The 24,195-nt window shown below is 37.5% G+C and overlaps 1 protein-coding gene across 1 annotated transcript; it reads left to right on the top strand.

Moving 5' to 3' along the window:
- The first annotated feature begins 471 nt into the window (after positions 1 to 471).
- On the top strand, positions 472 to 22,842 carry SELENOF (selenoprotein F). Its single transcript, XM_051804216.1, has 5 exons — positions 472 to 622; positions 2,475 to 2,642; positions 12,287 to 12,350; positions 20,055 to 20,104; positions 21,785 to 22,842. The coding sequence occupies exons 1-5, from the start codon at positions 545 to 547 to the stop codon at positions 21,914 to 21,916; spliced, it is 492 nt and encodes a 163-aa protein (XP_051660176.1). The 5' UTR covers positions 472 to 544; the 3' UTR covers positions 21,917 to 22,842.
- The last annotated feature ends 1,353 nt before the right edge of the window (positions 22,843 to 24,195 follow it).

Here is a 24,195-nt window from a genome sequence, read left to right as displayed (position 1 = left end):
TCTCCCGCAACTCGATTGGTCCTGCGCATGAGATGCCCCGCCCCCAACGCCTTGGCCCCGCCTCCCCGGCTCTGAGCTGCCGGAGCGGAGCCATGTCCCGCCTACATGCGTCCCTTCCTGATTGGAGTGTACGTCTTGACGTCCCGCCCACCTGCCCACGCTCATTGGGCATAGGCACCACGGCGCTTAGGAAAATCAAAATGGTATTGGTCAGATTGCCTGTCAGTCACCGAGGCCGGGGGCAGAAGTGCCGGATGGCAGCAACTCCCTAGAAAGGAGTAAGGGCCTTATTTGGGCCTGCGCCCGCAGTGCCCGACCAGGGCTTAGGAACGGCAGCTTCTCTAACCTCGCTGCGAAGCCCTGCTGTGAACATATATTTCCCATAGAATTCCAGGTGATGTTCTGCGTTAGCTGTTCCTGCCGGCGGTGCCGGGGGTTGGGAGCGAGTCTGTGCTCTCCTGCATCAGGCAGTGTCCCGGTCAGCCGCGCTGGGCGGGGTTCTCGCGCGGCCCGGCGGCGCTACGAAGGCCGCTCCAGCACCGCGATGGCGGCGGCCGAGCCGTGGGCGCGGCGCTGGCCCTGCTGGCCTTTCTGGCCCTTCTGGCTCCTGGGGCTGCAGGCGGTGAGAGCTGGGGCCAGCATGTGCGCGCGAGACCCAGAGCGACTGCGATTCCTGAAAGAGGGCGGGTGCGAGGGTGGGGTGGGGGGCGGAGTGAGACGTGTCCCGGGGCGGGCGGCGGCCGCTCTCTGCCCATCCCGTTACTCTCCTGCCTCCGCCACCGCTTCTGCTCTCCTTGTTGGAGGCTGGTTTCTGCTTCACACTTTGTATCAGTGCTACTTTTGCTTTAATGTATCTGGTGTGAAAGCAAAGCAATAGTGCAACGTGTATTTGTAGTCAAAGCTTTGAAGGAGAAAATGCCGCTGAAATGAGGCGCATCCCTGGTATTGTGATGCTAAGTAACTGGTATTGTGATAACTAAATATTTTTATCTCGTTCTGTTGAGAATTCAGCTTCTGAAGTGTGAGGGTTCTTTTTATTTACACTTACTGTTTCAGGATAATATAATAGTTAAGGTCCTAAAAATTGAGGGAAAATAAGGAGGAGAGAGAACTTCTCCCTTCTATTTATTTTTCTTTCCTTCCCCTCCCTATGGTTTTGTTCTCAAGCTGTTTTGAGCTTGTTGTGTAACCAAAACTTCTTCCCTGCAGTGTTCGCTTGTAAGGGAGTCTTTACTTATTTTCATACCCGGTTTGGTTTTTGCTTGGTTCCCACTGCACTTCCCCAAAGCACAGAGTATTGGCCTTATGTTTGCAGGTGCTTTGGGGGTCTGCTGGGGAAAGAAGTGAGGGGTGTGGCTGATGGAAGCAAAGTGACAATGCCAGGAACACCATTTTTGCTCCAAGGTGAACAGATCCAAAAGTAAGGAAAAAAATGACAGTAAAGCATGAAAGGGGTGAATAGCAAACAGCAAGGTGCAAGAAAACTGCTTTAGGTACTCCCATCATAAATTTAATAAGTAAACAATAATTAAAATGTATCTTTGGCAGGGTTTATCGTCAAGTTGCACCGGAGTAGGTTTAGTTTAGATATTAGGAATAATGTCTTCACTGAAAGGGTGGTCAGGCATTGGAATGGGCTGTCCAGGGAAGTGGTGGAATCGCCATCCCTGAAAGTGTTCAAAAGGTGTGTGGATGTGGCACTTGGGCTATGGTTTAGTGGTGGACACAGTGGTGCTGGATTAATGGTTGGACTCGATGACCTTAGAGGTCTTTCCCAACCTTAATAATTCTACGAAAACAAACTCCAAATGTCATTTTAAGTGCTGTGACAGTTGGTGACATTATTTTTGCTGCCCATAAAAAGCAGAACTGGTGTTTTACATAGAAGCCATGGAATTGAATTGCCTATTTAATGTGTTACTAAAAAATCAGAATTGCAGGTTTTTACCTACACTTCCACTTTTCATATGTAATTTCCCTTTAACATTAATGCAAACATGAAGTTAAAATCCTACTTGTTTTCCTTGTTGAGCAGTTTGGTCTGTGTAGTCACTCCCTGGTTGTGTTTTTCCCATGCTTACTTTAGAAGAGTGTTTTCAGTGATATGAAATTTACTGCAATTGTTTTGAAAGAGCAGGCTTTGGAAAGCTGTAGCCATGTGCATTTCAGCTGATTCATTATGTCTGGGTTTTTCTCTTAACTTGTGAATAGGAAAACAGTAGAGTTATCAGAAGTGTATATAAATTAATTTTGGCAAAAATTACCTCAAAATGTACATATTATGACTGTCTGGAATTGACTCTTAGTTCAAGATTTCAAAATAAGGTGGTGTTTTGAACGTATGGGCTGACTGTTAGGCTTTACTGTAAAACAGTCACAAGAGACTTAGTTGTTCTTTCTCATCATTAAAGCATTTAAAGTCTTCTTTAAAAAAAAAAAATTAATGCTAAAAATGTCATTGTCTTGACTTTCAGGTAAGTGTATATGGAGCACAGCTGTCATCAGAAGCTTGCAGAGAGCTGGGCTTCTCCAGTAACTTGCTGTGCAGTTCTTGCAATCTTCTTGGACAGTTCAATCTGAATCAGTTGGATCCATTCTGCAGGGAGTGCTGCCAAGAAGAAGCTCAGTTGGAAACTAGAAAGGTGAGTTTTGGACCAAATCCTTTGTGGAATAATTCAACATGTTATGTTTATGAAACTTTGCATTTTAAAAATATATGAGAGTCTGCATTATACTTTTAAGAGGAAAATGCAACATTTTATTCATAGCCCAATGTACATATATAGGATCCAGATTTGCAGACTTGCCATAGTGCTCTAAAATAATGTCCCTGTATGAACAGGAGAATCTTTGGTTCTTTGGCAGCTCTTCTCTGGTGTGAAGTGACCATGTTTAGGAACTATGTCCAGCTTTTCTGAAGGGGAAGATGTATGGAATTTGAAGAGGGCAAAAGAAGAGGATAAGGAGGCTGGTGTTACTGGTCACGGCCCTTGCTTGGTCATTGACCCATAATATCATGGCCAGGACAGCTTAGCTCAGTCCTGAGGAACAAAAGGCTGGTGCAGCTGCCAGGTCAGCTCCTGAAGTGGCACAAACCTGACAGAAGCAGGACTGCTCAACTCCATTCTGCAGCAGTGAGAACAGCTAGATATTTTGGGAATGATCTTGCTCAGAGCCCATGCTGTGCTTCAGTCAGTTAAATTAAGGCAAAAGCTTTCCTTTATCTGTAGTAAATAAATATCTGTGTTCCTTAAGGTATGTCATCAAGGAAGAATTTTTAGAGTTCTTGAAAAGAATACATATTTTCTAATATGTGGTAATTTAAGATTATAGCATCATTTTTAATATTCTTATGAATACCGTTTAAGAAAGTGGAAATTTTTTTATACTGTTACGGCTTCTTAGAAATGCGTTTTTCAGATTTGGTGATTGCTTTGTGGTTTTAATTTTTTTTTTAAGCTTGTAGTCAGTAACTTCTCTTGAAGTCTAGCCAGTGGAAAATTAGCGTTGGGAGAAATGTTAGTATTATCTTAACATATTGTATTGAGAATCATCACAGTTTGGATTGACTTGTGTTTCAACATAGTGCTGTTTGTAACAGTTGCCTGTAATTGACCTTAAGATTTTTCTATTACATAAAAATTAACAATGTAATTTATAGTAGCTTCTTAATTTTCATGATATGCATGCAGAATAGAAAAACTGAATGCTGCCTTTAGCTATAGTTTTTCCCATTTCCTCTTTTTTTTTTTCAGGTTACCATAGAAATCTTCTTTCTAATGAAAATTTGATAGTAAAGAGTAAATGGATGTCAAAAGTCTTAAAAGGGTTTTTTTCATACCCTCTTGCTTGTAGAACTTTTAATCTTACTCTGAAAACCTGCATCTTGATGTAAGATGTTTGAATTGCTGATTTGCAGCCTTGTACGTTGCTGAGTTCCAGAACAGTGATGCTCTGGGTTTTGCTAATGCTGTGACTACATGCTTGAACATCCTCAAAGTACAGGAGTCTTTTTTCTGAGCCATGATTCCCGTACGTGACGGAGCTTGTTCGTTATATGAGCAGGTATTTGCTCCCATGGCGTGGGACAGCATGTTCATAGTCTGTGCTACAACCGGATTTGCAAACTAAAGAATTCCAGGGCCAGCCTCAGGATTTGAATTTAATTCTCTTTGCACATGTGTGGCAAATATTAGAAACATGGAAAGCAGGAGTTAATTTATGGCGTGACTTGTGCCTGAGTTCTAAATGAGAATGTAAAGTTTAAGGGGATAGGACATCTATCTGAGAATTTTTATGTAATTGCTACTTTTCACAAATGATCTGTGAAATATCCTCAGGGCTAAAAATACTTTGTGCTGCATGGTATCAGTGCAACCTCAAATGAGATGTTTACAGATTTGAACTGTTTCATAGCCTTGAAAGATGTTTATTAATCCTGGTTTTGTTATTGGTCTAGTGGTTTGTGAATTGAGATTGTGGAAAATAGCTGTGAGGTACTCTTGTTACCCAGAATTTGTCTTGCTCCAAACTTCTGCTGACACCTGTCCAGTGAAATATTTTAATTACTTCAGAATTGGACTGTGGGTAAAATGAAGAACATGTTTTGGTTATTTTCTCTTCCTCTAGAGATTTTGTATGCAGTTTCACACTAATTCAGAAGCTAGCTTAAACAGTATTGCTTTAGACAGCTGCAAGTTTTAAGCCTCAGTCTGTCAGATGCAGAATACTGCTGGTGTGTAAAATGTAGAAGGATGAAATGGAGGTGAAGCTAACTGTGCATGAAATTGTAGTAGCAGGAGAGATTGTCCATATTTTGCAGTAGCTGAAAATAGCTGCACTCCATCTGCAGCTTCACTCAGTCTGTGTGATCATTTCAGACATAGCTATAAGCATATTCCATTAATTGTGTATTATAATCTTAGATTTATCTCAACAATATGTGCAATACATTAAATTTCCCAGTTGCACTGTGCAGGATTGCTACAACCCGCACAAGTTATCAGTATGTCTAAATGGAGCTTTGAAATATATTTTTGCTCACGGAGATGTGTTGAACTTCAGCATTTTAAATTTCTACTGTCAAGTACTTGTCATGTTGTAGTGTTATGGTGTTTGGTGACTTAGAAAACACGACATCAGGTGTAAGCAAAAGTTGAGTAATGAAAATGGATGGTTCAGATGGCAAGTTGTCATGGGTAACGTCACGCGTGTCTATCCTATGCTATTTCGAAATAGTTTATGGTTCCGCTGTGAAACAAGGCAAACAGTGATACAGAAGTCTATATGCATAATTCTGAAGTTCCATGGAGATGGAGACTGCTCCATTCCACAAGTTTAAGCAAAAAGTCTAAAAATCCTGAGATTTTTAGCAAGTGTCTTGCGTGTATTCATGGTTATCAAAATATGCTGAACTGTCAAAGCATGGTTTAATCATTTATTGAAATATCTAGCCTCTACATTGCTAAGGTAATGAGAAGTTTAGGATTATTTCTCACCAAATTTGTAATAGATGTAACAATAAAGTAACTAAAATATTTCAGAAACTTGAAATGGATTATTGCGCTCTGAGAGGGGAGGAAGTTAATGCAAGGCTATAGACACAACCCCACTAGCAGTAGACAGAGTGGATGAGACTTAGAAAATAGCAGTATTTAGAGACTTTAAATACTGTGTTTTCTCAACATCTTGAAAAATGCTGAAAAGGGAGAACCACCTGGGGAGAAAATCCTGCGAATGCATACTATAACACTCTGGAAAATTGAGGGAAAAGTCGAATCACAACAGTGGAATGTTTCCTAGATTTTTGGTGTTGATTTCTGCTTACCATTTGGGTAGAGGTGTCTGCACTGCAGTTACATTGATCAGAAGGTGTGGCATAGGCATATTTGCATGCCTGTTCCCCGGTGTCACATTGTAACGAGTGCTGTACTTAATCAGGTACTTGGACATTTCTGCAGGAAGATGGTATCATGTTTTCACTGCATCAAGCCATTCTTTTCCTTGAAAGTCCTTGGTACTTGAAACTGTGGGAAGTCATTTTAAGGCATGAATGATTTGGTCTGTTTCAGTGCTGCAAAAACACAGAACTTCTGATCTGTCAAAAGTGCAGCCTGAACTCTGAACCCCTTTTTCATTATGATGAATATTACTTATGTTCTCTTTATGATGTATCTTGGCCATAATTTAAAACCCTTTCTTTGCATAGAGTTAGCATTGGATCCCTCTGTGAAATGAAATAGATATTTGCTGTAATATTAGTAATAAACATGACCATTGTCATTATGACTATGTGCTACTTCTGTGAAAAAAAAAATCAAATGGAAAGCTTTCTTAAAATTCTGCCCTTTTACATGTACAGGCTTCTTAAGTGTGCTGTTATAAATTACAAGCAGAAATAAGGTGACATTCTTGTTGAGACTTACTTTTTAAAACTCAGAATAGTTTACAAAACTCACAGTAATTACTGGAAGTAGAATAACTTGAAGTGCTTTTAATGCTTCAGGCTACTCCTGTGTAACCCAATTTACGTTCATTTTTCAGGGTTTTTTTTTCTTTTCATTTCACTAATTAAAGTGCTACACTCAAATTACTGTTGGCTGCCTGCTTGTTCTGCCAGAGGCTCTTAATATGAATAGTTCCAATGAAGCAATCTCATCTCCTAGTTTTCAACTCGATGGTTAAAAACAGAGAACTCCTTAGAATGCATTGACATCTCAGTGGGGTAATGTAACTGTAAGTCATATCAATGCTTGTGGAAACAAATTAGAATTTTAGTTTACTTCTAGCTGTTTCTCAAAACCCACATCTTTTTCTGTCTTTTGATGTGTTTTGTAAAGTCTTTTGACTGCTTTGTAAAAAAACAAATTGTGCTTTTACATAACTGTACTCCTTATTTATAACATGGTACATAAAAATGGTTCACGTTCGTTGTTTTTTATCAAGTGTGACTTTAAAAATAGTGTAATTCAATGACAGCATATTTTGTTTAACACTCGAGTAAATAATCAGAACTCTGTAATTACATCTAATATGTCATATCATCTCCCTTCAAAGTTTGCTTTTAACTAAGAAGTGTCCCATACAGGAATAATTTGATGGGAAGTATTGATAGGGAAATCAGGGGAATTGAGCTGACTGCGTTCCCTCTAATTGAGACAGTCTCTTACGAGAGTACTGCTGCTTCAGAATATTATGCACAACCATTCCTTGTACTAAAAATGTACTGCAGTGGATGTCCTTCTCAAGAACTTTACCATGTACAGTCTTTCCCTTCCTTCTGTACATGATGTTATCAGCAGTGAAAATTAATGTTGACAAACAGTAGTCCTAGATAAGGAAGGTGCAGATAGCTGGTCAGTGCCTAAGACATAAATTTACCATCTTTTGTTTGGCTCAGATTCACCAAAGGTTCATGTCTGTCAGATAAACTGAGATAAAATACATTATCTGTCTGTAACAGGGCAAGCCTTACCTGTGGGAGACCTCTATCGAGTCTTATCAGTGAAAAAGAAAATGTTGGGGAAACTATAAATTTGAATTTGCTAAATATGAGTTTAAATTGTTGATGTGCATCTACGCTGGTGAATGGATTAGGTTCAGCTAATTAAGGCTGACCTTCATCTAGATAAAGTACTGGCATTTGACTCTAAATTTGTTGAAAAAACTTCAAAAATTAAAGGTTTCAAAATTAATGAAATGTGTGAGGTCAAATGAATAGCTCATGAGATCTGTTCTCTTTTCAACTCTAAGGCCCTTTCTTTTTTAATAAAAGCATATATTCTGGAGAATAAAAGAGATGTTCAGGGATTATACTTCTAGAGGTAAGTAGATGCTTAGATAGAATCAGATGGTATATTCCAAAATTGAAACTTGAACTATTAACTTTCTACTTTTTTACTTGCCTAATTCTGCACATTAGGTCCAAGTGAGAGCCTGTACACAGGAGCCCTTTTTCTGCCATTCTTTTCTATTCCACCTCCACTGAAATTGGGTATTCACACCACCAAGTTCCAGAGGTCTAAAGTTGATGGTTGCTCAGCTTCTGCATTTTCTCTCTCACCCTTGTGCCATATCTCTTGCTCACATGACCTTACACCAAACCATTTCATACAGCAAAGTTAACAAAGATAGTCTGCCAGAAATGGAAGTTGTTTTGGAATTTTTCAGTGGTTATTGGATTTAAACAGCAAAACCATTTAAATAATCCTGCAAGGAGGATATTGTTAAACACAAAAATAAAACACTTAAATGGATGACATGTTTCCTGTATTCTGGAGAATGTAACACTAATGCACCACTATGTTTTGTACGTACAGAATAAAAAAGTTGAGTCTGCTGCTCAAAGCAGAACTCAAAGTTCTGAGGATCTCCAAGAATGCAGATTCTACAACCTTTCTTAGTAAATTGTTTCAGTGCTTAAACATCCTCATTGTGACTTTTTTTTCACCCTCATATTCAGTTGGAATTTCCTTCTCTGCAAATAAATGAGAGCTTAGTTCAGAGGAACTTGCCTGTAATACATACCACTGATCACAGGGATAGCACTGATTCACTTAAGTGGTTTTTGACTGTTAGACTCTGTTTCCTAACTCTTGGAGTTAGGCATCACCCTTCACAGGATAATGAGTTGTCAATGGGAGAAGTTGCTTTGTTGCTAAATTTACTGATGACATCAGTTTGGAATGATGTGTGTGTAGTAATAACTTTACTGACCTTCTGTATCACAGAGCAGTAATTCATAATGTTCCTGGCAGTGAGGCTTTCTTGACTGTTCTCTGTTAACTCACAGATTCTTACTCATGTTCTGCCTCCAGGAAACAGAAAGACTAGAGTGATTTTTGAAAACTTTGAACTGTCCATATAAATACCATGCATTGTCTCCCATAGAAGAAAAAATATTTTATAGTTTATATCTCAGTGTATATTTTTTTAAAGTAATTTAGTTTTCTACTAAAAGTCACAAATGAACTGGTAGTTAGAGGAGTTTAGGAAAACGCAGAAGAAACTTGCAACAAAATCTTTTTGTTATAACTCAGTTTCTCAGAAGAACAAATATTGATCATGCTTTCTGGGTGGATGGATGGAACACAGTAAAAATTTGCACACTTTTCAAAAAAAGAGATCATTTACCCTATTTTCCAGTAGTACCGGTTTTTACATACCAAGCAATTTAGGCCATTAAGAATAATAATATCAATATTTTCCTGACATTTTTTGAAATAAAACAATAGTTTGAGTTGATAGGATATAAGGAGGTCTCTTCATCAGATCTGCTTATTGTATAATATGAAATCAAAATTACAGTGAGTTTCATAAAAAAATTGTTTGCATTGGAAAGAGACTAGTTGTTGGTCAATATTTAGTGGAAGATTGTTTTGTACCTGAGGCAAGCAAAAATTCCAGAGTTTTAGCTGTCATCATAAATTGTGCTTTACTGCTTATTCTCAGAGCTTGACTGTACTTTTTAAACAGTTTGATATTAGGAGAGAACAATACACAGATATCAGGGAGAATCCAGATACCATGAGGCATCTATTGACCATCATGTGGCTTTATCTTAACAGCCCCTTCCATTTGATTTCTTAAGACATGCTGATACTATGGTTTTTTCAGTTGATTGCAAACAACTGCACAAATCCAGTTTGAGTGACACTTTGTAATCTGTGTTAGGCAGGATCAGGCTTAGTCATTAGTTAGAAGAAAGCAGTCTGCAAGACACTGGTGTCATAGAAGTAAAATCAGGTATAACTTTTTGTATTTTATGCAACTTTTTTGTCACCTTTGATCTAGCATAATTTTATTATGATCAAGGAGCATTCTGTGTTAAGTATCACTTTTTGCAGTTCAGTTTGATCTGAGTTCCTGTAAACAGTAATGGTTACATAGCAGGAATGCAATTTTTCTTCTGCAGTGTTCACCATGAGAAACTGTGATAACAACACCATATCTGTGCATAAATGAGACACCATTGGAATTGTCTTGCAGAAATTGCTTCAATTCCCTTCCTAAGAGCAGGTGAAATGTTTCCTTTCACCCAAGTTAAAGTTCCTTGGTTTTACTTACTGGAACAATTATTTTTACAATGCCTATTTTTATTTAGCACAATTCTTATGTAAATAGTGGTATTCTGCTGTAATTGCCACTTTCCTTCTTCATTAAAGCAAATATGACCCATTGTGTGGTTTTCCTCTTCTCAGTTGTGCAGAGCCATCTTGATTACATCAGTACGAGCTGTAACAAGAGGTTCAGGTGCTTTACTAAAGCTTTTGAATGAAATTGAACTCAAGCTGATGCTTTGGAAAAGGTGAGGGAAGAGTTCAGATATTGTCACAGTAGAAAGACAGAAAGCATGCTATTAGAATGTTGCAAAAAAACCTAAGTTCTTTTTATAGATACAGGCATGAATCAGTCTGGAAATCATAACAGCATTTGCTTTGGACGTTAGCATGGACACTAGTAATAGTTTAGAGGGTCTTTATTTCATTCTTTGTAGTACTAAACTTCACTTAAACAAGTGAAGCATTACTTTAAAATGAACTAACTGATGAGTTAAGCATTGTGTAATGGACTGACTCTAGATGTTTATATGCCTCCATACTGAGTGATACATGTCATTCTTAGTAATGCTTGAACACAGTGACTGCCTTCACAAGGAATTTTGGAGAACATCTGCTCTGGACGCAATGAGATGGTAGCAGCAGTAGATACCATTAACAAGTGTGCTTTTTGTAGTGGGCTAAGTGATGCAAATAAACCTGTGCTTCTTGCAAAAGACACCTTTGTTTAGAGTTATAAGTGAAGCCAATTGAATCTTCTTTTATTCTGGTCTAGCCATCGAGAGAGCAGCTGTTTGTCCCAGCATGAATCTAAACTTTTCTTGTACCAGCACAGTTGGGTTTCAATTACGGCAGAGTTACAAGCTCAAAATTTGGACATCAATAATTGAGCTGTTTTCTTTGTTAAACTTCTATCAGATATTGGCCAGGAGTTACAAACTGGGAGTAGTGAGTAATTACAAAATGTCTTACATATTTTGGATTCTTACAGTGATTTTGTTCCATAAAAATCGTTGTTTGAAAGGAAGAAAATAACTACTAGAATTATGTGGAGTAATGAGAATTCAAAAATGCTCATTTGACCATTGTCCTACATTTGAGTATGCTTACTTATACACTTGCATAAAATAGTTAATTAACTAGATAGAAGGCTATTTATTCCTTTGTCCACTTCCTTATACTGACTTCTTGATAGAAAAGTGCAGATAACGGTCAGTGTGAGAGAACCTGTATAAATGTTCGTTGGATTAGTGAGTGTGCAAACTAATATCTAAATCTTGGATGGCTGATAGAATTGTTATTGAATGTTTTTTAAAGAATAACAAATAGAGACAAGGTAAGTGAAGCTTATCACTGTTCTGTATTTCCTCCATGTTTGCAATTGCTTCATGTTTTAATTCCAGAGGAACTTTAATTATGCAAGCTAATATCTGAGCTGTTTATCACTGCCTTTTTTAATTAAAACCTTTATTTGAGTGGTGAAAAAACTTATAAAAAATCTGGTATTTTTGATCTCTTGAGTACTATTTCATAGTACTTCAGGGTTTTAACGGTCAAATCTTAGGATTTTATCTTAAATCGCATGTCTAGTTGAAAATGTATCTGTAGTTGAACCAATTTCTGAGCTGCTGTTCTGAACAGATAATGCAGTGTAACATTTTCTGTTCAGTTTCCCATTTAAGTAATGATCATTGATTAGTTCACACCAAGGGAGAAGTTGTAATTTCCCTCCAAGTGATTAGAGTATTTCTTATGTTCTAATTCACAGTGTTTAGGCAAATATTGAGTTGGACCTGAATTCAGAGTATTCCTATTCTGAAATGAAGATGTATTTCTGAGACTTTGTTAATATCTTAGGGAAAGAAGAAACAGTTTTCCAGTTCCTAGCCCATAATTCCCATTGTAACGTGTCTGATTGCAATTTTTTTTTTAAATGAAGCTTTGCTTACAGCAACTGTGTATCTCAAATTATCTTTTTTTTTTTCCTGGTTTTACATTTTTAGTATAATGAATGAAGATTATCATGGATCTTGAGTGAACAGTCAGTTGTTGCATAAATCAGAGACAGGTCTGGAATTGTGATTCTGTTTAGTATCTTATTTGTAATGGGCATCAAGGCAATAGCATATTGTCTCCTTAAAGAGAAATAGTTCAACAGATAACACACCATATATAAACTAATAATTTAGATTATTTTTGTCATTAACAGCTTCTGTTTACTATTACAGCTTTATGCAGGAGCTGTCCTAGAGGTATGTGGATGAAAATTGGGAAGGTTCCCTCAAGTCCAAGGTAAGTAAAGCCACTACTGTTCTTTCAAATATGAAATACTGGCACAGCTGAATGACAAAATGTACTTTTAAGTACTATTGCAAGTAGTCATAAATTTAGTGTATCAGTAAAGTTACATTGACCTGAGACTCATGGAACTGGTCTCCAATAATTGATAGATGAATTTATATTGTGCACTTGTGGAACTACTTTATTTTCACAGCTGTGTAATTGTTTTATCAATGGATAATGACAGTCAACTAAAGGGAATGGAATACAGTAGTGTAAAAGGAAAATCAGTACCATCAGTGTGTGGTGGGAGGAAGCAGCAGGAAAAGAATCTGTGAGAAATTTCAAACTGGACTTTTCTTATAAACTGGGGAAGAGCTTAGGTGATAGCAGTACTTTGGTTATTTGGGGGGGTTTCCTGTGATGAAGACCCTAATACTGTACTTTGGACATAGTTGGACGTAAAGTCTAATCTACCTTTAGAATTAAAAATTGCACAAACAGCATGTTTCCATCTGCCATGGGCAGTATTAATACCTGCCTGTTTAAAGGTTGGCTGACAAACAAGTAAAAAAAAAAAAAACAAAGAAAGGGGTTTAAAACAGGTTACAGTTTTATGTAAGTTATGCAGCAGCCTGTCACATGTACCCACACATAGTTCAGTTGAATGACTGCAAGACCAGAGCAAAGTTATTTTCTCTTTTCCACTGTTTAAAATGTCAAAATAAGAATTGTTTAAATGACTTGTCCTTTTTCAGGGGCACGAGGAGATTAACTTTGTAAGCACAGGAGTCCCTATTATCTCCATGACCCTTCAAATTTAGCAAACATAAAAACATTCTCAACTGTTGCCCATTCACTCAGCTGCTTTATGGTTGTGAATTTGTAACAGTTAAGTGCTCCTTTGAGCTACAGGTTTGAAGAAAAAGCTCAATCTGTTAGCCTGACCCCAGCCTGCAATATGTCCTCCATTATCTTCATGTGTAGGACCTTAAAAGGGAACGTCCCTCACACTATGAAATGTGTTCCAAAGACTTGGAACGGTGCAAAAGGAAAAACTTGAAAATTTTGAATAGGTTTTTTTTTCCTTTCAGTCCTTGGTTATCTGAACTTGCTCAAATATTTACGGTCCATTAATCATATAGCTTACTTTTTAAAAGTAAGTGGCTTTACCACAGCTGAATAAATTTCAGTGTTTCTTAAGTAGATATCTAGTTTGACTATCCCTTTTTCTTTGGTACAATAAGAATTAAAAAAGGACTGAGTAGCGCACTTAAATTTCTCTTTTGCCTTTTCATCACCGATTTCTGCAGTTTCTCAATCTAAGTTTTTCTTGACCAAATTTACTGCTAGGGTATTAGAATAGGTCAGAAGGTGGGATATATTTTAAGAGCATACTTAAAAATCTTAAAAAGCGGTAGAATATATTCTTCCAGTTAGTATTTGTCTTCACACTACTATTAGTCTCAGAATACTTTTACTTAGATTTTCTCTTTGATTTTAACTTCTCTCAGAAACAGTATCTAATGTCTCCATCTTAGGACATTAACATTCAAGAAGTGTTTCTTATTTCAACTTTTCACTTGGATGTTTGCTGCAGAAGTTAGGTTGCCTGAAAGTCACGCTGCTGCTTTTGAAGCATTGTCTTGGTAGGCTTCATTGAACTGTGTAGCCTGTCATTGACAGGTCTCATCACAAATAACTGATTTCTTTTCCATAGCTTCTGTGAGGATTTTTTTAAAGTTTGTTTGGGTGTGTTTGGGGTTTTTTCCAGAATATACACAAAATGATGCTGTTAATTGCACGGGTGTGTATGTATTAGAATACATGGATTAGTGTATGTTACTCCTGTAACTGTGAAGTTAAGTACCTTTAAGTACCTGTGTAAATTGTTTTGTCACTTGGCATAGTCCCACAGACTTGATGTGTCTCAGACTACTTCTGGATTATGTTTTATCTGACCAAAGAGTGAACAGTGTTATTTTGGTTTTGGTTTTGTTTGGTTTTTTTTTTTTAATTATGAGATTCACGTTTTAAAATAATTAGGGATTAAAATCAGCTGATTAATAAAGGTTTGTAAAAGTTACACAGTTGGGAAAAACTGTGGGTTGCTCGTGGTTACTAAATGCAATATTCTGTGGTCCTTCTGTATCAAGGCTTCTTTCAGAATTACTGATTATATAATTTTTAGCTATAACAGTTGCTGAATACACCTGTGTGCCTGAAATGTGAGAATCATTACATATGGAATATATTTGTAGATACTGGGAGAGCAAAGAAGTGAGAAGTGATGAAAAAAATCTGGTCCTCAGCTAGAGGATGAAAAAGTCTAGTCTTCAGCAAGATTATCTCAGTCTTAAACTGGATGTTATTCTTTGTAATGTCACAGCAAACTACTAAATGCTTTTGTGAATATGGCCAAGGATGTCTATTAGGGTTTTCAAATATAGCTTCTTGTGATAAGTCTGGTAATAAACCACATTTCTGTACATCTCTTTTAAGTTCAGTACTGAACTATTTTTCCTGATAAATTTCCCTTAAAAATAAATTGCTCCCTTATAAATACTGTACTCTAATTCCTATATTACATATATTTTGAAGTTGTTCTCTGTAAAACTGTTCTTAAATATTTATTGTTTAAAATCACTCCATCAAAATGCTTTTGAAACATTGAAAACCTAAGTGACAAGTTTCACAGATGAAGCAATACCTTATTATACCAAGTAACACAAAATGTGACAGTTTTTGGCTGACACCCATAAAGCTAAGACTCTGGAATAGAATAGTAAATTATCAGGGTCAGTGATTAATCCAGCATATTTATTTTGAGTTTTCAGTGGCAACTGTGTTCTGTTCACAATGAGATAGGAGATCAGTGTTTAGACTCTTACATTCTTTCTAGTTTGTTTGACAAAAACTGAATTGGGATGGGTTTTTTCATTGAACATTTCATTTGTATTTCTCTGAATTCTTGTTTTACCAATAAAATAATTCTCACCTCTCCCTGTGTGACTCTAAGTTAAGAAATGGATGTGCTCCCAGCAAATCTGTTATGGAAACAGAGTCCTTCATCCTTGAACTCATACAGTAGCCAGTTACATTAGACCTTCTGACTTCAGAGTCAGTAAGCACTATTATATTGCCAAAGTTCTGCAAGTGTGAGGGGAATTCTTTTAGCTACTAAAATGTAATTTCTTTTGGGACTATTGTATGAGGTAAGATCACTCATTTCCTAGTTATTTTAATCTGTAGTTCATAAATATTGATGAAAGAAAGTCAGAAAATTATATTAACCTTAAATCTTGCATTGATAGAAGCATTAGTAGAACACTTGCTAAGAAATGTGGATATTATAATGGGAGACATGCATCACTTTATCATAATCTTTTGTAAACAGATGATACACAAATTAAAACAATATTTCTCTTCAGATTCAGAAAAGTCTCTTGCCCAACTGCTTATACAAAGTACCCTGTCTTTGGGGTTTTGTGAAGTTTGTTCTTCAGGCTTGATTGGAGCTCTGTCTTGGATTGGTTTCTGAAAGCATGTGGTGCTTTGTATAAAACCATGAACAGCTGCATTGTAACTTGATTAACAGACTGCAAATAGTAGTTATTGATGTGCCATATGAATTCTTAAGTTTAAATTTTTATCTCAAACTGAGGTCCCTGGAAGGTAAAGAGCTATAGTCATTAAAATGTGAATGAGTGCTTGATGTGTACTGCAGTTCAGTCTTTTTGCAAGGCTCTCATGGTATCTTTAGAAGCAGGCTCATGCCATCTTCAAAACTGCAGAGCATGTATTTGTCCCCAAAACAAATTTTTAAAGAGTCTGAGGAAAGACAGTAATGCTTTTGGTCTACCTGTACTGCCAGTGATTTACATATTCACATTTTGAGCAAATATTGCTGGTTGTCTTAGCAATGCTTAGCTATTGGTGACATTATTAAATGTTGGGATTTCCTGCCTTCATAAAATATGCCTCTATTGCTCTTCCTTTTGTTTTGGTTGCATTTCTTTTTCATAGATTTAGCACTTGATAATTGGCAATGTCTCAATAAACCCCTTTTTTAATTCAAGTTCATTTCAGGTACAAAATGGTCAAGTTCTTTGTGCCTTTTCTATGTACAATTCTGTGACATTATGCACAAACTTGTGTTTCCAGTAAAATTTTTTACTTTCAAACAGCTTGTGGCTAATAATTCAGCACCAGATAAGCAGACTACCCTTTGTTTCAGTAGCTTATCTGAAGTAATATTACATTTGCTTTCTGTTTATTGAAATTAACTCAGAACAACTCTTCGTTGTACCTGGGGAGATGTGGTGTCATGCCCATGCTGGGTCAGACTCCTGCTGTATCCTGCTGTACCTAAGAGGATAGTGCAGGTGTGTGTGCATATACATAGACTTGCTGTTTGGGCCACGGTGATGCTTAATGTCCTTAATAATCTCCACTTAGGACTCCAGGCTTTAGTCCCAACAGAACTAGTTTTCACAGACTTTCTTAAAACAAAGAGGTGTTATATATCAAAACAAAGGGATGTTATAACAATAGCAGTGAGTTCTCCATTCTACTATGTTCATAGGTAGAGGCTGCCTTTGGGTCTTTAGAAGCACTGTTCACTATTACCTCTGCAAAACTGTTTGGTGTGGGGCAGGCTTTAAAATGATCATAGAGACCTGATCCTTCTCTGACCTTTTAGTTGTAGTTGATTGTGTGGCAATACAGTCTGCTCTGTAGGAACACCTCAGGAGTGCCTTCCAACAGAAGGCGTGTGCTTTGGTATTGCACATGTTTTAAAAGAGCATAAGGTAAAGTGATTTTACAAAGCTGTCAGTAGAACAGCTCTTGTAGTCTGGTGTTTAATTCACCAGAACACTGTGTCATGGCACCAAGCTCAGAGTTCATCTTACAGGAGTCAAATTGGAAAAGGCCTCCCCTGCTCACCCGTGGATGGATTAGAGAAATGCTTGTTTCTCTGTGATGTGTAATTTCTAAAGCTGCTCCAGAGAGAAGAAAATGGGGAAATAACTAGGATTTCAGTATTAGACATCAAAGTACTAAATGATGGTGTAAAGATGACGTGCAAGTACCCTTTAGACATAGGAAGCAACAACGTTGATGTCAGGGCATAGAGGAGAAACTGTTGGGGCAGGGCTGAAGGTGGAGCATATATACCACATCCCATGATGAGCAAGCACTCGTGTGTCCCAAACACACAGTGTGCACTCTAGCTGTATCTGACTTCCTGACCTCACCAATTCATGTCAAAGGCTGTTAATTCAACTCAAGGACTGATTTGGTTGAAAGGAAAAAAAAGTATTTGATGGGATAATCTGTATTTTTTAATGCATATCAGTATTTTAGTTTCCCATTTTAGCTTCTAAAATTCAGAATATACAAATTATTTGTACAGTGAGTGTTTTTCATTGTTGCATTGCAAATTCAAGTGACTGATGCAGAAAGTCAGCATGATCAGCATTAGAAATAAATATGCCATAACAGAAACTAATTTCGTTCCAGCCATCTCAAATTTCAGGAAAAAGGTTCTGTAGCGCTTCAGCTTTCAGAAGATTTAGACATTTGACATTGATACAAGTGTGTAATAGCTACTTTTAACGTGACAGAATGTAATGCTGCCTATAGAATACTTTCTTCTTCCACCTAATTCTGTTTCCATTTTATGTGAGCTTGTTCAGTCCAACACTGCAGCCAGAGTACAGCCGCTCATGTCCAAATGAGCTTTCATCTGTCGCTCAAGTAACAAATTCTCACACCTGTTACAAGCTTAAAGTGCTGTAACCTGAGGTAACTCCCAAAGGCTATTCTTTAATGCAACTGAGTTCTAGAGTTCAGAGTTGCTTTGGAAACTTTATCCATTTTACTGTGCTCTCTTACCATTTTTAAGTTTTGCAATTAAAGTTATTCACTATGCTGAGTGCTTCTTACCACTTCCTATTCATATAAAGCCCTAGAGGCTGACTTCAGCTTTAGATTTAAATTGAAGAAAAATGTGGAAAAATTCCTCCAGAAATAATTCAGTGTTTTGTGGACTTAACAAAACATAAGAAGTATCTTTGCCACTTTTTATGCATGTTCCTGTTGATGACAGCCAAGATGACAGGTCACAAGGACATGGGGAACACTGTAGTTGCAAATATGTCTTTGAGTTTAAATCAGACAGTATGTGAGCAAGTTATTTAGTGCTATTTGAAATTGTTAGACAGTACAGGTTACAATATGGCATTAGTGTGCAGTCCTGTAGAAGGAACAAGAATAAGTTTTATTTTCTTCAGGGGCCTGGCAGCAACTTGGGCCATTGGTATTTTTTTACCTTGTTTATACTGTGTAGTGGTTGGTGCAGCAGGCAGAGTATATGATTTTGATCTGTACTGGGAGCACAGTGGAAAAGGGAAGAAAATAAGTGCCACTCTGTATAAGCATGTTAGAAAGTGTTAAGGTAACTGCAGTAATATAAAGATAGGTATAAAGATGCCAGGAGACATCTCTGCAATTACTGAGGACAGCACTGCACTTTGTGAGGCAGTATGAAACATTAGTCCTGAGGTTGAACTCATCTCCATGGACCAGTTGGATGCAGTGCCATTTGTGAGAGATTCATTGTGGTCTAACCTTGAAAAAGCAGCTTGAACATGCAGCCAGCACCTTTGTAAGAGTCAATCCATACTGACAGGGTTCGTCCTTGGGGAGATGCTACTGACGTACTACAGGAGTGTCCTGAATCCACTTAATGTCAATACAGATACTAAACTCAGCCTTTAGCACAGCCTGACTGCAAAAGGGAGTAATGAGGACTGTATTTTCTAAATAAATTTTAAATACTTCTAGAACTCAGGCATTCATTAGAGTAAAGTATTGGAAAGAGGGGATTATGCTCACAATTTATCCTGAAATAATTTATATTGTCTTTTCAAAGTTAAAGTTAAAGCCTGGGTTGTGCTGTAAGGATACAGAGACTGTGCTGCTGTTAATACCCACTGTTTGCTTCAAGTGAAGAGTTGTGCAGCAGCAGCCCCACCTCAGATGGGAACTTCTCCCCATGTAGCTGCCTGACAGGCCATGGAGTCCATCTTAAAGCTGATTGCCTTTAGGAGTGTCAAGAGAAGAGGAGATACCAGCTTCTCCTCTTGTTTTCTGGTCTTATTTTCTTGCTGGTTTTCAACACGTAATCTCAGAGATCTCTGCAAGACAAGATTGTCTGTCTTGTTTGCAAGAATAACACCTCTACCCACAGTTTCCTCTGTGCCCTTTCCCTCGCACTGCTGCAGTGTGTGTGGAGTGTGCTGATGAGATGGGTGTCATACTCAGCCTCCCTCACAAAGCTTATCTGCAGCCAGATTTTGATCGCTCTAACGCTTCTCCTCGCATTTGCGTATCACAGCAGCATATGGGCCAGTCTGCTGAAGGCTGTCAGTTGTACGTGCAGATAAACTGACTGACACAGTTGCACTAGTGTTCGAGGAAAATCCAAGCAGATCTGAATCTTGTTCAGATTACCAACAAAAATAGGTCTTCCTCTGGTGTAATAAGTTTAGCATTATTAATTTTGTGAAGATATTAAGGTTTTTAACATTAAAATATCTTCTAAAGCATCATTCTAAAAGAAATAATTTGTTGAATACTAAGTTAATGTAAATCTACTTAATGCAAGTGGAGAAAAGTTTGATTTTCTTTCTTTCTTTTCTCCAACCATAGCTTTTGTCAGGAGTGATAAGCCAAAGCTCTTCAGGGGACTGCAAATCAAGGTGAGTAGTAGCCTAACTCTTTTTGCAGGATGTTAGGAAGAATTAAGTTTGGTGGAGATAGTCCTCCTGTGGATTGTTCTCTATTTGCTGATCAGGAAATCCTTTATTAGAGGACGTATATTTGCACTGCCAGTATGAATCTTCACAAGTTTCTGCTAGTTATATTAGTTTGTTTATTGCTCAGTACAGTACCAATTCTTTGGTGGTGGTGGTGTTTTGGTTTATTTTATTGTTGTTTGGTTTTAAGCCAAGAAAAAAATTATACTGTAACCCGTAATAGCAGATGGGAAAAGAATGTAAGGAATGCTTACATTCTGTCCTGACTTTGTGGATATCTTGGATTTACTCAAGCTTATTCTGCCATAGTTTTCTCCTGTTCTATTCTCCCCTCATTTTCTTATGGAGCTGCCATTTCCACACATTCAGTGATTCCTATATTTTTCTCCTCCCTCTCAGAATTTTCTTGCTGTGTTCTATTGTGCTGTTTTTATTTTATAGACTTCAAACATCCAGCTTTATAGAAATGCATATACTGAATGCTGTTTATGACTTGCATATATGCAAAGCTGCATAAGCTGCACTGCCTTAAGTCCCAACAATTCTTTGGTTTCCAGATCTAGTGTAAGACTTCACCTTCCTCTTAAAATCCTATGTGAACTTTGAGTGTACTTCACAGATACACATCTTGATTCTTGCATCTTGTGCTCCCATCTCTATTCCCCAAATGGCACCATCTGGAATCACTTCATAGCTATGCATGGCTGCAATAAGTGATTTGTCTTCTCAGCAGCAGATTCCATCTAAAACAGATTTCCTCTGTCTGTCTCACACATTCATGTCTCCGTGTCCTCCAGTTTCTTTCAAAAGCTTTCTCTCCTTCTGCACGTCTGACTGTTTCTTTTTTTTTTTAAACTTTGTAGATTTATTGAACATCAAAGCAGTCTGGACTACGATTGGTATAGAGCAGTACCAGGAAAAAAATGTTGTGCCAATTAATCTGTATTTATTTTACATGACTTTTGGAAAACTGATTAGAGGTGCCGCTAGCTTCATTAAGTAAAACCAACTATGTTAGCTCAGTCAAGCAAAGTGAAATACTCCTGGGGAAATCTTTCCATAAACTGAAATGGTCAGAGCTTTTTAATACTGTTAAAAGCCTTTATCTGCGTTACATATTTGTGACTTAGTGAGTTTGCAGCAGCATTAAAGAATTGTGTTACCAGCAAAGTGTAGTAGGCACAGATACAACATGGCAGGAAAGAATGTGATTACATTAGAAATTGATAGAACTTTGACATGTTAAAGTGGCCTGAAATTTCTAAAATGGTAAAAAGGCTATTGATCACATGAGAAAGATCATTCATCTGCTTGATTCGAAAATCCAGCTTTGGTAACTTAAAACAGTTGAAGTAAATACCATCTTTCAAAGCCAGGCTTATGGCATTGCCTCTCTGCACATGCATTAACTGGTGTGGTGCACCAAGGAGAACAATTAGATGTTTCTGACACACACCCTCACTCCCCTTCATTTGACTTGTTCCTCCACTTTGCTCTCTTTGACATTAAATGCAAGTTCAGAAGTCTGAACTGCTTTAAATCACTAGAGAGCAGGGGAGATGTTAATATGGAGAATGCATTTCCTGCCCAAGGTAACTGACTCTTCTTTTTTTTTCCCCACAGTATGTGCGTGGTTCTGACCCTGTACTAAAGCTGCTGGATGACAATGGGAACATTGCAGAAGAACTGAGCATCCTCAAGTGGAATACAGATAGTGTGGAAGAATTTCTAAGTGAAAAATTAGAACGTCTATAAATCATTGCTTTCCATCCTCTCTCTTTTTCATATTTTGTCATGGTAATCTTCTCAGATGAATTGTCCTACAATTGAAAACACATTCCAGCTTCTGTATTTGTTTTAAAATATCTGTTGTGCTGTACTAAACATCTTGTAATTAGAAGGGAAGCTTCAGCACACATATCTGACAAGTTGACAAACAATAGCTTGTCTTAACGTTATTATTTCAGCTCTTAATGCATTTGTCACTAACAAAATGCCTCGTTTTAAAGTTAATTATGCAAATATCAGTTTGTTATAATTGGACCTGTTTTTACAAATGCTCTTAAAATCGAAGAGCTTCAAATAATTGAAATGATTGCCATGCTTTTTGTCTGCTGCTTTTTCTAAGGAAGTCAGAACCAAATGCAATCTTCTATCTCCCAAAGAAACTTGGCTACTAATGCCCTCTTCTTTTTTTTTTGTATTTGAACTGTCCTTTTATAGAAGCATTGTTTACAGTGAGTATCTAGTTCACAGGTTTTGAAGCTGATGAAGGAACTCATGCTCTGATACTGTGAAACATTTAGTAAGTACACTTTAGTGAAGACTACATAGAAAACCTCTGAGGTATATGGAAGTCAGATGTCAGGTGTGCTTTACATTAAGTGTTTTGCTTCAGAAAACATGAGCTATAAGTTTTGAAAAGCTTTCCTTCTAACTTTCAGAAATTTATTGTAAGCCTGTTTATCAAATTAAATTAGAAACTGTTCTTTTAAAATGTATATTTTTCTTTCTCACTTGAAATTTATGTGAACAGGGAATATAGACAGTACATATGATAATGAGTCATATCCATTAAGACTTGTCAGGTTTTCCCAGTTAGAATCAATAAATACGGTAATCAAGAATAATGTGGGTTTTTTTCTGAAGCCTAATTAGTAAATAAATTTTCCCTTTAACTACTTAATGCTCACCAGTTTTTGGTTGGCTGGGTGTTATGCTATGACTTGAAGTGGTACTCAGGTTTTGTCTTCATATATAATTTTATATCTCAAGATCTGGGAATATATCTCAAGCAATTTATATCTCTATAATTACAGATCTTATTCCCAGCTTTGGAGAAGAACTCATCAGCTTCATAGCAGAACAATAAACCTGGGACTTGAGACCACACTAAACTATCAGGAGCAATATTCAAAGGTGATTCTTTAGGCATAGCCTTCGGAGTTTTTATTCCTGAAATATTCTTTTAAACTCATAGAAGGCTCGTGCAGCTGGGTCACATGATGTCTCACTCTCATGCTATGTCTTTCACTCCTGTCCTTGTGAAACATGCTCCTGGCCTCCCAGATGACTCAGTGTGAGAGAGCTACAACAGTGATCACCACTGTCTTGGAGAAACATAATCTGTACATAAAAAGCACAAATCTTTGCAGCTTGTGCTGACTTATTAGAGTCAAACATGGATTTGTTCCTGGGATATATGAAGTATTAGTCAGCAAAGGAGCTACAACCAAAGCATGTGGCATGATGACCAGTATTTTGGTAGCAAAAACATGCTGCCATCCACTGGTCTTTTAATATACTGACTGTATTCCATACTTCCCATTCCTGTGTTTGCCAGCAAGGGATTTCAGTTTCTGTATGGATGATTAAGTGTGCTGTTTTAGCAGAATATTTTAACCTCATCCTTCTCTCCAGCTTTAGGTCCTCTTTATCATGCAACAGAGAGATTGTTTTCTTCATTTGATATTTACCTAATATTTTTCTCTGCTTCTCTGTGATTTCTTCCTTCTCCTTAACATGACAGCCAGTGTTTCTGACCTTCAGTCTCCCTTTTCTTTCTATGTCTTCCTACTGCCAGCCCAGTACTTCCCTACACAGACTTTGTCTTCCCACACCAGGTCTTTCACTGCTGCTCTTGCTTGTCTGTTACAGAAGCAAGAAACTCACTCTTGTATACTAGGAGATAACCATGCCAGAGTGGAGGAGGATGACAGGCCAAAGAATTTCTCCTCCAGCATCACTGAGTTTTATGACTGCAGTCACAGTACTGTTTCTGCAACTTCTGACCTTTCCAAGTACTTGTTCTCACGTTTCCTCCTTTAAGGAGAGTGGAAATGAGCTTTTCTCCCAGTTTCTCTCCTAGGTTCCTGATTTGCTGATTCCTATTCCACATACTAATCTGGCCTTGTAATAAAGATACTTATTCTCTTAGTTTAAAAGCATGCACAAGGTACATTCCTGTATTTCCCTATACATGTTTAGAGTCTTCCCTGATTCTGCTCCTGGGATGCTGAGCCCTGATCCTACTC

Source organism: Manacus candei, unplaced genomic scaffold (assembly GCF_025592945.1).
Source record: "Manacus candei isolate 608988 ecotype Guabito, Panama unplaced genomic scaffold, ASM2559294v1 h1tg000005l, whole genome shotgun sequence".
Lineage (NCBI taxonomy): Eukaryota > Metazoa > Chordata > Aves > Passeriformes > Pipridae > Manacus > Manacus candei.
This window is presented reverse-complemented; position numbering and strand designations above follow the sequence as displayed.